The sequence below is a fragment of the Taudactylus pleione genome, unplaced genomic scaffold (assembly GCF_031769625.1).
Source record: "Taudactylus pleione unplaced genomic scaffold, aTauple2 ptg000038l, whole genome shotgun sequence".
Lineage (NCBI taxonomy): Eukaryota > Metazoa > Chordata > Amphibia > Anura > Myobatrachidae > Taudactylus > Taudactylus pleione.
The window spans coordinates 5446658-5460992 of record NW_028284440.1 but is presented as its reverse complement, the minus strand read 5'-3'; the positions used below and the strand labels follow the sequence as shown (position 1 = coordinate 5460992).

General features: G+C 45.1%; 1 protein-coding gene across 1 annotated transcript in view; it reads right to left on the bottom strand.

Moving 5' to 3' along the window:
• TPH2 (tryptophan hydroxylase 2) overlaps positions 1-3504 on the bottom strand; it is a 420033-nt gene extending 416529 nt beyond the window's left edge. The window contains exon 1 of the mRNA XM_088452471.1: positions 3406-3504. Coding sequence (XP_088308597.1) covers positions 3406-3504 — 99 coding nt within the window. The remainder of the gene's footprint in view (positions 1-3405) is intronic.
• Between the last annotated feature and the right edge of the window lie 10831 nt (positions 3505-14335).

Sequence of the window (14335 nt, the reverse complement as noted above, 5' to 3'; positions counted from 1 at the left end):
CAACCCCTGTCTGGCTCCTACCGCCTGACGCTGGGCCCAGTTCACGCAGGCGCACAAGCAATGCGGAGTCAGACTCAACATGCTAAATTTCACTGCTATGGAAGTAGCAGCGAAAGAGATCGTGGAGACAGATCAGCTGTCTCCACACTGGTGCAATATTGAAGTGATAAAAATTGAGCACAATCTTGATTTGAAAACAACATATTAACTTCCAGAGAAGTACTCCTATTTGTATGAATGATATTGTTCTCCAATATTGTAGGCCTAAAAATCTAGCAGCATGATGATTTTAGCATACCATATAACCAGGGTGGACAAACTCCATCAAGGGCCCCTAACAGCTCATGTTTTCCAGATCTCCTAACTGGTGCACATGTGTATTCATTACTAAATTACACAATTTAAAAGATCTGGGGCCAAATGTAATAGGGCGAGAGAGTTTAGAAAATGTGAGAATTTAGCAGTAAAACTCACACACTATTATATTGGTCGAGTTGTATTTTCAAAACAGGAAACACCTGGATGAGAGTTTAAAAATTTGATAGTTATTTTTTTTGAGTCTGAAAAACATGCGAGTTTGCATGTTCTGTGACTTTATTACATTGGCTGAGTTTAAAAATTTGACCGTTTTCTCTCACATTTTCTAAACTTTCACCCTATTACATTTGGCCCGTAGTCTGAATAACATGAGGTCATTGATGAGCAAATGTAACCACTCTTGCCATATTACAATATATTCCAAGACTGGGGTGTGATATGTTACGTTGATAGTTATCATGTTGACATGCATCAGGTCAACATGAGAATGTCGACACGGTCGAAATGTCGACATGCTTAACATGTCAACAGTGACAATGTTGACATTTACAATGTCTACTACACATATGACATATCGACAGGATAGAATCTCAACCTAATGTCCCTGGTGGCCCAGCAGTCACTTACCTGGTCCCAACGGCTGCAGTGGCTCCAGCATGACTTCAATTTACTGGCGGTTATGGGACCATCGCTTCTGGCACAGGCCTCTGACAGAACAAGTATTTTAACCCTAACCCTAAACCCTCCCCCTCCACCTAGTGCCTATCCCTAACCCTCCTTCCTGCAGCCTAACCAACGACATTCTAAGAATGTCAACATTTCACATGGTAATATTTCAGATGTTGACATTGTGAACATGTCGACATTCTGAGGATGTCGCCATGGTGACTGTCGACATGTTGACATATATCCACATTGTGGTGTCAATATATGAATACATGGTAACTCTTGAACTGTCGACAATGTGACTGGATGCCACAAGACTGTGGCTACGTTAGAGCACTGTAATTAATTGTGGTTACAAGAACAAATGAGAACACTTAAAAAATACCCATAGCTGTATCATTCCATATAGGTACAGCTTTGAATTGTATAATCTATCATAATTATGCTTTATGCTGCATATAGGCAAGTTATTTGTTGCTATGCTGTCCATCAGCTCAAATCAGTCCATATTGTACTAAGGAACAGCTATTAGGATATGGTTTCTAACTACACACTCCAAAGATTGTTTATGCCAAATTATAAATTTTATTCCATTTATTCCCATAATTTCATGACTTGAAACTGATACTCATATGTCAATACCTGTAATTACATTTCGTCAACTAATATAATCCAGTCATTTCAACATACTAACTAGAATTCATTTTAATTTAGCATTAGTAAACGGCATTTTCTGTTCCACTTAAAGGCACTGGCTTTCCAGGAGTCTCAGCAAAGACAAAGTATAAAATATGCCATGATACTTCAAAGTATTTTGGAACAATAATAATAACATACAAAATCCCACAACTAATAGTGCTACATTTTAACATTTCAAATAGCCAATTAGCCAGCAAGGATTAGTTCTATCATTAATAAGGAATTATCACATTATATTGTACTATAAAAACATTTCCTTTAAATGTTCATTATGAATATTTTTTTAAATTGATTCATTGATACCAGATGATCATAGCAATTCCAAATAAATGTCAGTGGCAAAGCTATTCAGCTCATCATTACATTACAATAAATAACTCTGTAATGTTAATTCACTGAATTGCAGGCTGAAAGTAATGTGGTTAAAAATTATGCTAACACTATAAATATGTGCAGAGTCATATATTTTACTTCTCAACAGTTTTCAGGAAGGGAAACATTTTGTGATATCTCCATATAATAACCATGATCCCTAGGTATGGTCCACATTTTATTCATCATGCAAATACAGGTCGAGTCTCCCATATCCAAATATTCCGAAATACAGAATATTTTTACCATTACTGAGATAGTGAAATCTTTGATTTTTGATGGTTCAATGTACACAAACTTCGTTTAAGGCACAAAATTATAAAAAATAAAGTATAAAATGACCTTCAGGCTGTGTGTATAAGGTGTATATAAATCATAAATGCATTGTGTTTAGATTTGGATCCTATTCCTAAAACATTTCAATATGGTATACAAATATTCCAAAATACGGAATATTCCGATATCCAAAATACCCCTGGTCCCAAACATTTTGGATATGGGAGACTCAACCTGTACTATTGATGCTGCTTACTATCCATTTCCAGGTGTATCTATTCATAACTGTAAAGCAAAGGAAATCTGAATTGTGTTAGAACAATTTCCATCTAACTATACCCTGAATTTATATCCTTTTATGATTAGAAGAACTTTTGAAAGACCTGAAAATGAACTCCATGGAAACATGTTTTTTTCTGCAAATTAAACTAACCAAGATTTCAGTTACAAGTTGAATTTATTATTTTAAGAGTAATGTCCAGTGATTTGTAATATAAATAGCTTTTAAAAGAAATATTGTTCATTGGTTGACATAACAGCAGTCTTCATTCATGGAGGAAGGGCATGTGCTGCTATTGTATTGATTATTAAGATGGATGTGTAGACTCAGCACCTAGCAGACCCAATTGAACACAGTAATACATCTCTGAAACTAGAAGTAGTGGCAAAGGGAAAAGTAATTCATTAAAGTTTTGCAGTGCTTTTGTTCCACTGCAAAATCAGTCTAGCTTTGTGCTTTCATTAAAGTTAATGAGATATTTCTGCTGATAAATACAATGTTAAATTGACAGGACATTGTGATGCATAAAATGGCATTATTAAAGTATAAAAAAATACAACTAAAAATAGTAAATCAGGTTAAAGCCATCTAACAACTTTGATAGTAATTTCCTACTGGTAAAATCATCTACATGTTTACTTGAAGAACATTAGCAACAAATTAAATTTGAATTCAACATTTATTTTAGCTACCATATTTGTATTAGTTTAATATATCATTTAAATTATTAAATAAATAGCAAATCCAATACAGAGAGAAACATGTTAAAAGTAGGGGGTTTTTTTTGTACTTACAGTTGAGTTGCTTAGAAAATCTTGAGACATTGCAGAGTCCAGGGACATTCCCCTTCTTGCCCAATATTTGGAAGAGAACATCATCATTGCAGGTTGCATCTGGACCGTGTAAATATTTTATTTAGGCAGCAGAGGGTGCTGTGGTCAGACTTTGCTTCTCCTGTTTGTGTTGTACAGGCTCCCAGCTTACTCTAACGCTGCTCTTTATATTTATATGAGAACCTCAGCACATCAGCTGATTGATCAACGCAGAAGATTGCAGCTATTGTATTTCATCCTCAAGCATTTTTTTTTTACTGAAATACCTCCTTCTCCTTTCATTAATAAATAGCTGGAATATCATTTGGGAGATGATGTGATAGATGCAATTACAATTTTGAAGATGGAGCTACAGTACAATTTGGGAATATTTTTGAAAGAAGGATCTAGATGCCAGTGTCTTATTTAAATAAATAAACTGCTTTAAGAGCGCTGGCCTGGAAGAGACTAGGGGCAATACTGTATATACCGACATTCACAAATATATAGGAAACATCACTTTTCTTATAATGGCCTAATTATATGTATTCCTCCATGAGCCCAGTTTCCACAGTTTATTAAAATAGCATCACCTTATTCTGTGGCACTTTAGAACAAAGACAGTAATAAAACAATACAGGGTAGTAATACGCAAAGAGCTAAGAAGGCCATGCTGGTGAGCGTAGAACAATAACAGGAGTTCCACATTTTGCATATGGGGCTAAGAATGCAAGGGTAAAAGTGCTTTGTGGGGCTATATGATTCCATCACACAGCAATGTTGCTTTGGGGTCAGAGGGTTGATTGAGTAAAGAAAGAGAGCCCGAGAGAGGAGGTTAGAGAGCGTAATTTGGAGGCATATGAAGAATATGGACAGTCAAAGGGATGTTGAAATCACTCAAATTAATGAACGGTTGCTAAGATACAGTAAGTGTGGTCTAGGGAACCGAAAGTTCACAGCAAAACACAGAGAAAATGTATTATCATGTACGTCATAGTATTTGAATGTGAGCGATGGAACATTTGGTAGAACTGTGAATGTACAGTGTGGGGAAAGGAGAATTCCAACCTTACATCCTTGCCTCCTTCTAGGAGTTGTAGGTGAAGCAGAGACAACCGTGATGTCTGATTGTGAGCCATGTTTCTGTTATTGGCAAAAGGCTTAGTTTGTTTGAGAGGAAGAGGTCATGGATGGAGGTTAGTTTGTTTGAGAGGAAGAGGTCATGGAGGAGCGTGTTCGCCATAGGCCACATGTTAAAGATTTCGAAGGTGACAGGTGATGTGTTTGTGGTTTGCTAGATTTCTATAATGTTCTGAATCTGAATGACGTCTATGGAAGACGTGTGTGTGTGTGTGGGGTGGGGGGTCTGGATATTGTAATAAATCATTTACTGTTATGAGAATTGTGTATTTTGCTCTAAGTACTTTTTATTATGTGAGTGTACAGTATGTTTAGATCATTGATATAAATATTATCCCAGGTCTCATTCTCCTTTGGTATGACTTTCCAAGCATTTCATTGTGCACTTAATACTTTGTTAGATCCTTAAAAACCATGTCTGGATACACAATTCAGTGGTTTCAAAAAGTAGTTGTTAAATTATTCAAGTCATATTAATTACACTGTTGGACATGGGTTTTGAAATTCCTTAGGATAGGAGTAACAGTATCTGTAGAAAAGGCCAGATAAGGTGGATATATAACATTGGAAAAATAAGAATTATTTGTGTTAAATTGGAACAGACTGTACATTCCGTGTGACATTTACATTAGGTATCCATGCACAATGGATTTATAATTCTCATTTATCCAGGTGTTTGCATTTTTCCTACGATACCTGTACAATAGTTATCCTTGAAAAGGTATCCCTCTATAACACTGCAAGGAAGCCAACAGTGGAGTCTGTGATGAGAAATGTGTTCCTTTAAATCCAGCAATATGAATTTGGAGTTGTTTGTAATATCAGTATTTGTACATACAAAGCTGCCCACACAGTCACAAAAGTAGCCATGATGATGCAAAGTCTAAAACTATGACCTGCGTAATGACCTTGTTACCAGTGCAGAGAAGACTATCAGTTTGTTCTAAACTAATATCCTGAAATTCCGGAAATGAGACATGTAAGAGAGGCAGGGATTTTATCTATTCTTGGTGACTAAATATCCCAAGTTATTAAAAGATGAATGATAACATTGAAAAGGAAGGGAGATTCGTGTTCCTTCATTAAGTTTTCTTGTGACTGTGTCCTTAACTGAAATATAGGACGCTGGTATAGCCGAGCTGTGAGATAGGAGGATGACATCATTGCTGCCTACATTTTGGAAAGGGAACACATTCTGAAACTTTGATTTTGTTTTTTTTATCAATGAATCCATTACATTATTTTCCTTTTGTTCTGTCCTTTTGCTCTGTGATTAGTGTGCTGTCATCCAGTCTTGTTTTATTACTCTTTTGTTCCCAGATCTCAAAAGTGGAATATGCTGACACTATATTAGTAAATGTCAATAAATTAATAATTTAGCACAGGTCAGAACACTAAAATTTTAATAATAGGACCAATACTATGGGGTATATTTACTAAAAATATGAGATATGGTAAGAACTTACCCTTGTTATCTCTATTTCTACGAAGTCCATAGGGTTCCACAGGATACCTTGGGGTATAGGTGTGACGTCAGTCGCAGGGCACCAAAGAGTTAAGCTTTCAGCCTCCCAGGATGCACTAGGTCCCCCTCCTATACCCCGCCCCCGGGCCAAGGCACCTCAGTTAGTTACCAAGCCATAGGCCGGAGGAGGAGAAGGAAGAGAGAGAACAAAGATCTGGACACATACAAGAATCACATTCTCACCAGAGGGAGACGGAAAACCAGTGACCAGAGCAAAGCCCATCTGCAGCACAGGTGCGACAGGGCGGGAGTCCTGTGGAACCCTATGGACTTCGTAGAAATAGAGATAACAAGGGTAAGTTCTTACCATATCTCATATTTTCTACTTCAGGGTCCATAGGGTATCCACAGGATACCTTGGGGATGTCCCAAAGCAGTATCCTTTAAGGGTGGGGACGCTCCTGTGCAGAAAGGAGAATCCGCCGCCCGAAGGAAGCATCCTGAGAGGCGAAGGTGTCAAACCTGTAATACCTCACGAAGGTATGGACAGAAGACCACGTAGCAGCCTTGCAGATCTGAACTGCCGAGGCACCACGTCGAGCTGCCCACGAAGGACCCACAGACCTAGTGGAATGAGCCTTCAGAGAAGGAGGGACCGGTAGGCCTTCATGAAGATAAGCTTCAGAAATAGCCATACGGATCCAGGCTGCCAAAGTTTGCTTTGAAGCAGGCCAACCCTTTTTACAGAAGCCATAGAGGACAACAAAGCGTCCGACTTCCTAAACAAAGAAGTGCGGTCAACATAAGTCCTTAAGGCCCGCACAACATCCAAAGAGGCCTCACCCACGGAAAGACCCGGTGAGTTAAAGGCCGGAACAACTATTTCCTCGTTAACATGAAACTGGGAAACAACTTTGGGAAGAAACTCGGGCCGAGTGCGGAGCACTGCCCTGTTCCCATGAAAAACCAAGAAAGGGGGTCTACAAGAAAGAGCCCCTAACTCAGAAACACGTCTGGCTGAAGCAACGGCCAGAAGGAAAACAGTCTTAGCTGTTAGTCATTTAATATCCACTGAGCCCAGTGGTTCAAACGGCGGTCCTTGGAGAGCCCTCAGGACCACAGCCAAATCCCAAGGCGCCACAGGTGGAACAAAGGGCGGCTGAATACGGAGAACACCTTGCATAAAGGTGCGCACATCCGGGATTGTAGCAATCCTACGGTGAAACCAGACAGATAGGGCCGAAACCTGTACCTTCAAAGAAGCAAGGCGAAGCCCATGATCTAGTCCCGCTTGCAGGAAGGCGAGAATCCGAGACAGACGAAACTCCCGCGGTGCATAACCTCTCGGTCGACACCACTGGAAGAACGTATGCCACACGCGATGGTATATCCTCGCGGAAGACGGTTTCCGAGCTCGTAACATGGTACGCACCACAGAGCTGGAAAACCCCCAGGACCTTAGCATGGCCGTCTCAACAGCCACACCGCCAAAGACAGCCGAGTCAGGTCCGGGTGAAGACAAGGACCCTGAGACAGAAGGTCCGGTCGTAGCGGCAACCGCAGAGGACTGTCCACGGACAGACCCTGAAGGTCTGAGAACCAGTGCCGTCTGGGCCACGCGGGAGCTATCAACAGGAGCGTCCCTCCTTCCTGTTTGAATTTCCGGATTACCCGTGGAAGAAGGGAGACCGGAGGGAACAGGTATGCGAACCTGAACGTCCACCGGACGGACAGAGCATCCACCAGAGACGCCCCTTCGTCTCTTGTGCGAGACCCGTACACCGGCAACTTGTTGTGCCGGGACGCCATGAGGTCGATTTCTGGAAGACCCCACCTGTCCACCAGTAGTTGAAAAACGTCCGGGTGCAGGGACCATTCCCCTGGATGAACGTCCTGGCGACTTAGAAAGTCCGCCTCCCAATTTAGCACTCCCGGGATGAAGACCGCTGATATGGCCGGAAGATTGCGCTCCGCCCAAACCAGGATCCGAGAGACCTCTACGAGAGCCGCCCGACTGCGAGTTCCTCCTTGCCTGTTTATGTAGGCCACGGTGGTAGCATTGTCCGACTGGACCTGCACCGGGTGACCCTGGAGAAACCGCTGTACCTGCAGGAGAGCATTGAAGACCGCACGGAGTTCCAAGATATTTATTGGAAGCTCCGCTTCTGTCGGTGTCCACCTGCCCTGGAACAAGTGTGGAGCCGAAACTGCTCCCCAGCCCCGAAGACTGGCGTCCGTTGTCAACAGGACCCAATTTGGAACCCAGAACGGACGTCCCTTGTTGAGGTGGGTCGTCTTTAACCACCACGCAAGGGACAGGCGAACCTCCGGGGTGAGCACAATCGTCTGGAACTTCAGAGACTGAGGCAGCCCGTTCCACTTGGACAGGATCAGGTGCTGCAGAGGTCTGGAGTGAAACTGGGCGTATTCCACCATGTCGAACACCGACACCATGGAGCCCAGTAACCTCATCGCCGAGTGTAAGGACACCCGGCGGCTGTGCAGACAACTGCGCACCCTTGACTGTAAAGCAGAGATCTTGTCCTCCGTCACGAAGATCCTTTGCTGTCCCGAGTCCAATAAGGCTCCAAGATGCAGAATCCTCCGAGACGGGATTAGAGTGGACTTCTGCCAGTTGATTAGCCAGCCGTGCCGTTGCAGCAGTGCAATGGTCAGGTCCAAGTGGTGTAACAGGAGCTCTGGAGATCCTGCCACCAATAACAGGTCGTCCAAGTACGGCAACATGCGGACTCCTTGCAGCCGCAGAGAAGCCGCCATGACCGCCATAGCGTCCTGTATGTCCAATGACACCATGTAGTCCCCACGTTCCAGCGCCAGAATGATGGACCGTAGGGTCTCCATCCGAAACTTCGGGACCCGCAAAGACTTGTTGAGTGCTTTGAGGTTGAGAATCGGACGATATGACCCATTGGGTTTCTGTACCAAAAATAGATTTGAATAGAAACCCTGGCCCCTCTGGGAGAATGGAACAGGCACTATAACTCCAGCCTGGAGCATAGTGTGCAATACCTTCCGCAGCTCCGTAGCCTTGTTCCGGTCTGATGGTAGACCCGTGGTGAAGAATCGAGCCGGGGGTCTGTGCCGGAAGGAGAGGGCGTACCCGTGAGAGACCACCTCCAGAACCCAAGTGTCTGTCGTAGTGAACGACCAACACCGGGAGAACTGCAGCAGGCGGCCTCCCACCCTGGGATCCCCCAAGGGGAGACCCGGACCGTCAGGCCGCAGGCTTGTCATCTGGCTTGGGGGCCGGACGTCTGGTACTCCATGCCTGTTTCCGGGGCTTGACCGATTTCTTAGGGCCAGCCTGTCGAGGAAACGACTGTGGTTTGGGCCTGCCCTGGGCCCTAGATGACCGAAAGGACGATGGTCCAGAACCAGAAGGAGCAGCGGCCGACGGGAGACAAGCAGATTTGGCTGCCGCCAGCGTGGCCACAATCTTATCCAGATCCGGACCGAAGAGAACTTCTCCGGTAAACGGCAACGCTTCCAGACCTTTCTTGGATCTGCGTCCGCCTTCCAGGATCGCAGCCACAAGGTGCGACGAGCAGCTACCGCTGCTGAAGAAATTCTAGACACCAGAGTACTAATGTCTAGAGCCGCCTCGTTGATGTAGGTGGCCGAATCACGGAGATTGCCAATCAACTCCGCCTGTTCGGCCGGACAGTCGGATTCAAAAGAAGCCTCTAATGAATCCGCCCAGCGCTCCATCGCTCTGGCAACCCAGCAAATGGCCATAGCCGGCCGTGCTGCCCCCCCTGCAAGGGAATAAGCGGACTTCAGGCAGATTTCTACCTTGCGGTCCGTAACATCCTTAAGGGAGGACATGGATGGCATCGGCAATGTGGCACTACGGACAAGACGGGTCACGTGAGAATCCACCTGTGGAGGGGATTCACACTTAGCAAAATAATTATCCGCGAACGGATAAGCCACCGCCAGGCGTCTCTGCGGCTGGTATCTTTTGCCAGGTTGTTTCCACGCCTCCTCTAAATGGTCCACCAACTGACCCGAAAGAGGAAAGACTGTGGCATCGCCCTTCACATCTTTGAAAAAGGCATACTTAGATTTAGCCGCTGGGGGAACTTCGTCCTCAATCACCAAGGCTGTGCGGACCGCCCGAATAAGTCCAGGAATATATACTTTGGACTTAGCATCAGCGTCCTTAGTATGGAAAGGTTCCTGATCGTAAGGATCCAGAATCTCCCCATCATCAGACGTCCCTTCGTCATCCTCATAAGGAGCGGACAGAGACGCCACCGGCCTTTTATGAGGCCGCATCACAGACTCCCCTTGCAACACATCCGACAAGTGCTGTACAGAACTCGTCAGGGAGTTAACCCACGCTGGCTCCTGAGAACCCGGGAGCGGGGAAATAGGGAGACTGTGGGGTACCACCAATTGTCGTGGGAACCCCTGCATGGGTGACGACACCACAGACTGCTGGGACAAACCCATCGGAGTAAACGCGGGCTGCGGAGCTAACTGGCCCACTAAAGCTGTTAACGCCTGAGCGAAACAAGCCCAGGGCGGCTCCTGTACCGATGCTGTAACCGTAATAGGCCGCGCCATGGACAAACACTGCCGGCAAAGGCCCTCCGCGCTACCCTCCCCCTCCGCTAACGGTACTTTGCACGTGGTACACTGTAGCCGGAGGGGAAAATCACTTTCAGACATGATGGCACCACGTATGTGACCTCTCTCACCAATTAAGTATTAAATAGGCGAGAGACCACCCTGCAGCACCGCACCGCAAGGGCTTTAGCAGAAAGAACAGGGACAGTAATAAAGCTGACAGTTTAGAGAAGAAAAGTTACAGGCAGCGCTAGCACAGTCACATACAATGCAGAGAAATAACAATTCCTGCACTAACAGCGCTGATCACTCAACTACACAGACACAGGGCCTGGTAGGACACAGCGCTGCATACACAGACCTGAGCCACAGCGGAGGAGAGGTATGCGGGGGGACCCAGACCACGATGCTTCCTTCCAGACTTCCAGCAGCGTTCACCATGCGTTGCAGAGAAGATGGCCGCCGAGGAGCAGAGAGAAGCTGGCCTGGGGGAGGAGCGCTGACACAGGACCAGTCAGCACAGTGCAGAGAGGGCTGTGTGCAGCGGGGGAGGCGCCGGCTGTGAGACAGGGAAGGCGCGCTCCCCTGGCATGCATTTAACCCCTGGGACGCCGCAGCGCTACCGCTCTGCTGCGGTCCGCTGTCCCAGGGGGTAGTGGAAGCGCAGGTTGGTCGCCTGGCTCCACGCTGCAGCCAGTCCCCAGGGAGCCCCCTGCCTGGGGACTTAGGACCATGTGATCAGCGGGGACCCACCGCGGGACCCCGCTGCTTACCTCTGTCCCCCTTGAATCCGGCCATGGTCCGGAGCATCTGGGGTCACCGCTAGCTGTGACCCCAGACGCCCACCAGCATCCCCGGATCAGTACCGGCGTTCTGGTACCGGCGGGGTGTAGGGAAGACAGCATGGACGTCAGGACTGACTGTCCATGCTGTTCATCCAGATGTGCAGCCACAGCTGCATGAAGAAAAAGCTTCAGGGGCTCTTCTAGCCCCCACTCCAACAGGTGCACCCGACTCCGGCCGGGCACCAAACTAAACTGAGGTGCCTTGGCCCGGGGGCGGGGTATAGGAGGGGGACCTAGTGCATCCTGGGAGGCTGAAAGCTTAACTCTTTGGTGCCCTGCGACTGACGTCACACCTATACCCCAAGGTATCCTGTGGATACCCTATGGACCCTGAAGTAGAAATCAGAGTTTTTGTGGAGATGTTGCCTTATAGCACCCAATCAGATTCTACTTAACATTAACAAGCACCTTATAGCTAGAATCTGATTGGTTGCTATGGGCAACATCTCCAATTCTAAAAACTCTCACTTTAGTAAATTTACCCCTATGACTCTGTAGTACATCATATACTCTTGGAAGTAAACACATAACCGATTACAAGACATTGACGTTGTATTGTAACAACATGCAGAACTCTATACAGTGAATCCAAAAGTGCTCTGGATGCTCAGTGCAACATGCCTTGGTTTGTCCAGTGCATATCTAAGTACATGCCTATTCTCTAGTCCCATAAAAAAGGCAGATGTGATGAACCAGTAGGTTTATCCAGGTGTAGAGGGAAGCCATGGAGCCTTGAGCCTTGCTATGGCACCCCATACCCCACACGCTTCCCTGGAACTTCACTCACAAATGTGAAGTGTCATTGACAAAAAAGCTCTTACTACTTGTATCCTGTTCGGTTTGCTTCACCTCTCTCTGTTGCTTCTCCAGAGCAGGGCAGGGAAGCGGAGTCCATCCAAGTAGGAAGCTTTAATCACTATACAATATAAACTATGTAACTGCAAGTCTGATATCTTAAGCTTTTTTAATATACTAAACCGCATAGCAAGGATTACATTCTCCAGCACCATGCCCCCTGTATGTCTCCATCACCATCCTTGTTTCTCTCCAGTACCATCCCTCTGTGTCTCCAGCACCATCTCTCCTATGTTTCATGTACCATTCAGTTTGTCTCCAGAATTATCCCACTAACTCTCTGGCACCATTCCACCTGCCTCTCACGCATTATCCCACTGTCTCTCTGGCACCATCCCACCTGCCTCTCACGCATTATCCCACTGTCTCTCTGGCACCATCCCACTTGCCTCTCATGCATTATCCCACTGTCTCATGAAATAGAGTTAATAGAATCCATGCCTAGATGGATTTAAGCAGAATAAAGAGTAAATTGTAGCCCAACAAAGTACTAACCCGCTAGTTATAATAATGTGGCCACTTAGTGTATGTATGTATACAAAATAAAAAAATGGGCCTGATTTGCAAAAGCAAAACACAGCTGATCCGATGCTCCAATTCCACCAAATATGGATTTTTGGCCAAGATCAAAGAGACAGCATTCGGAGAAGCCTCAAAGTTTGCTTTGGCTGATAGGAAGAAACTGGAGTGTGAGAATGTAAAACAGACATATTGAATTTAACAGCAAATAAACCCAGGGGAATAGCATGTGCTCTGTACACCTGCTCTGTCTGGGGAGCATTAGAGATCCTTTGCCCCCACAGTTAATAGACTGTGCAACTTTTTTGGTAATGGTCGCACCACTGCACGATTACGACATTGCTGTTGTGCTCTTGTTTGTATATCTAGTGATGTGCCTAGACTGAACGTTTACTCGTTCAGTCCAGGCACATCCCTCATCCCCGCACATGCTGAACCTGACGAGATCGTCAGGTTGACCAGCATGTACGGGCTATGTCGGAAGCGACCAGCGGGCAGGCGCATCGCTGATCACTTCCGACCAAAACATGCCTGATGCATGCGCGATTTGCAAGCAATAACGACGTCGTTATCGTGCAATCGCTTGGTTAAATCGCTAAGTGGATACCCCCTATACACATCATTATTCTCAGCATACCTTTGCCTTTACGTTCTTATAAAGATTCTGACATTTTGCACTCATCAATATGGAGCTGCAAACAAAAATCCATGGTTTTAGGGCCAGAGTAAGCTCAGCATATGCACGCACATACTCTCAGCTGAAGCCCTTAAAGTGAGTAAGAGTGTTTAGGAATAATATGGGGCTTGCAGTCACAGCCTGAGTTGCGTTGCTCCATACAGTACCTTGGAGAATGCAGCCTAAATATACCCTATATACCACTAAGTACACAACTACAATGAGAAACGCTTTGTCAGTATTCACAGCAGTTTTTACAAACACTGCACAAAAACAGGTCTGTCCAGTGTTTGAATTTTGTGACCTGGACCCATTGCTTTACCAGATCCGAAGGCAGGAAACACTTTCAGTTACTGTTTCTGTAGACTCCCCATTTACAAGGGTTAAAACTTTACCCAATTACTTTGTAACTTCTATCGCAGTCAAAGGGGCAATTGAATGTAAAAGGATGTCCAGCTGATGGAACCAACTGCACGTTAATAGGGTATGGGGGGGCAAGCTTTTGCAAGGAATCCCCTCTTGTGTGGAGTGTATGAATGACAGACTAGAACATTACTTTCATATGCTGAAATGTTCTGCGGATAAAGAGGAGGGCATTCTTAGTTGAGAATTCCTTTGTTCAAAAGATTATTGCTTATTAAAATCAATATTTTTCAGCCATATTCAATATACATATTGTTACAAGGTACTATATTCCACTGGAGACTGTAGATGATATTCAATTTTACCTAGGCTAAGGAACATAATTATAAACTCCACCCATGTTAAGAAATACAAATATGAAAGGGAGTACAATTCATAAAGAAAATAATAGCACTT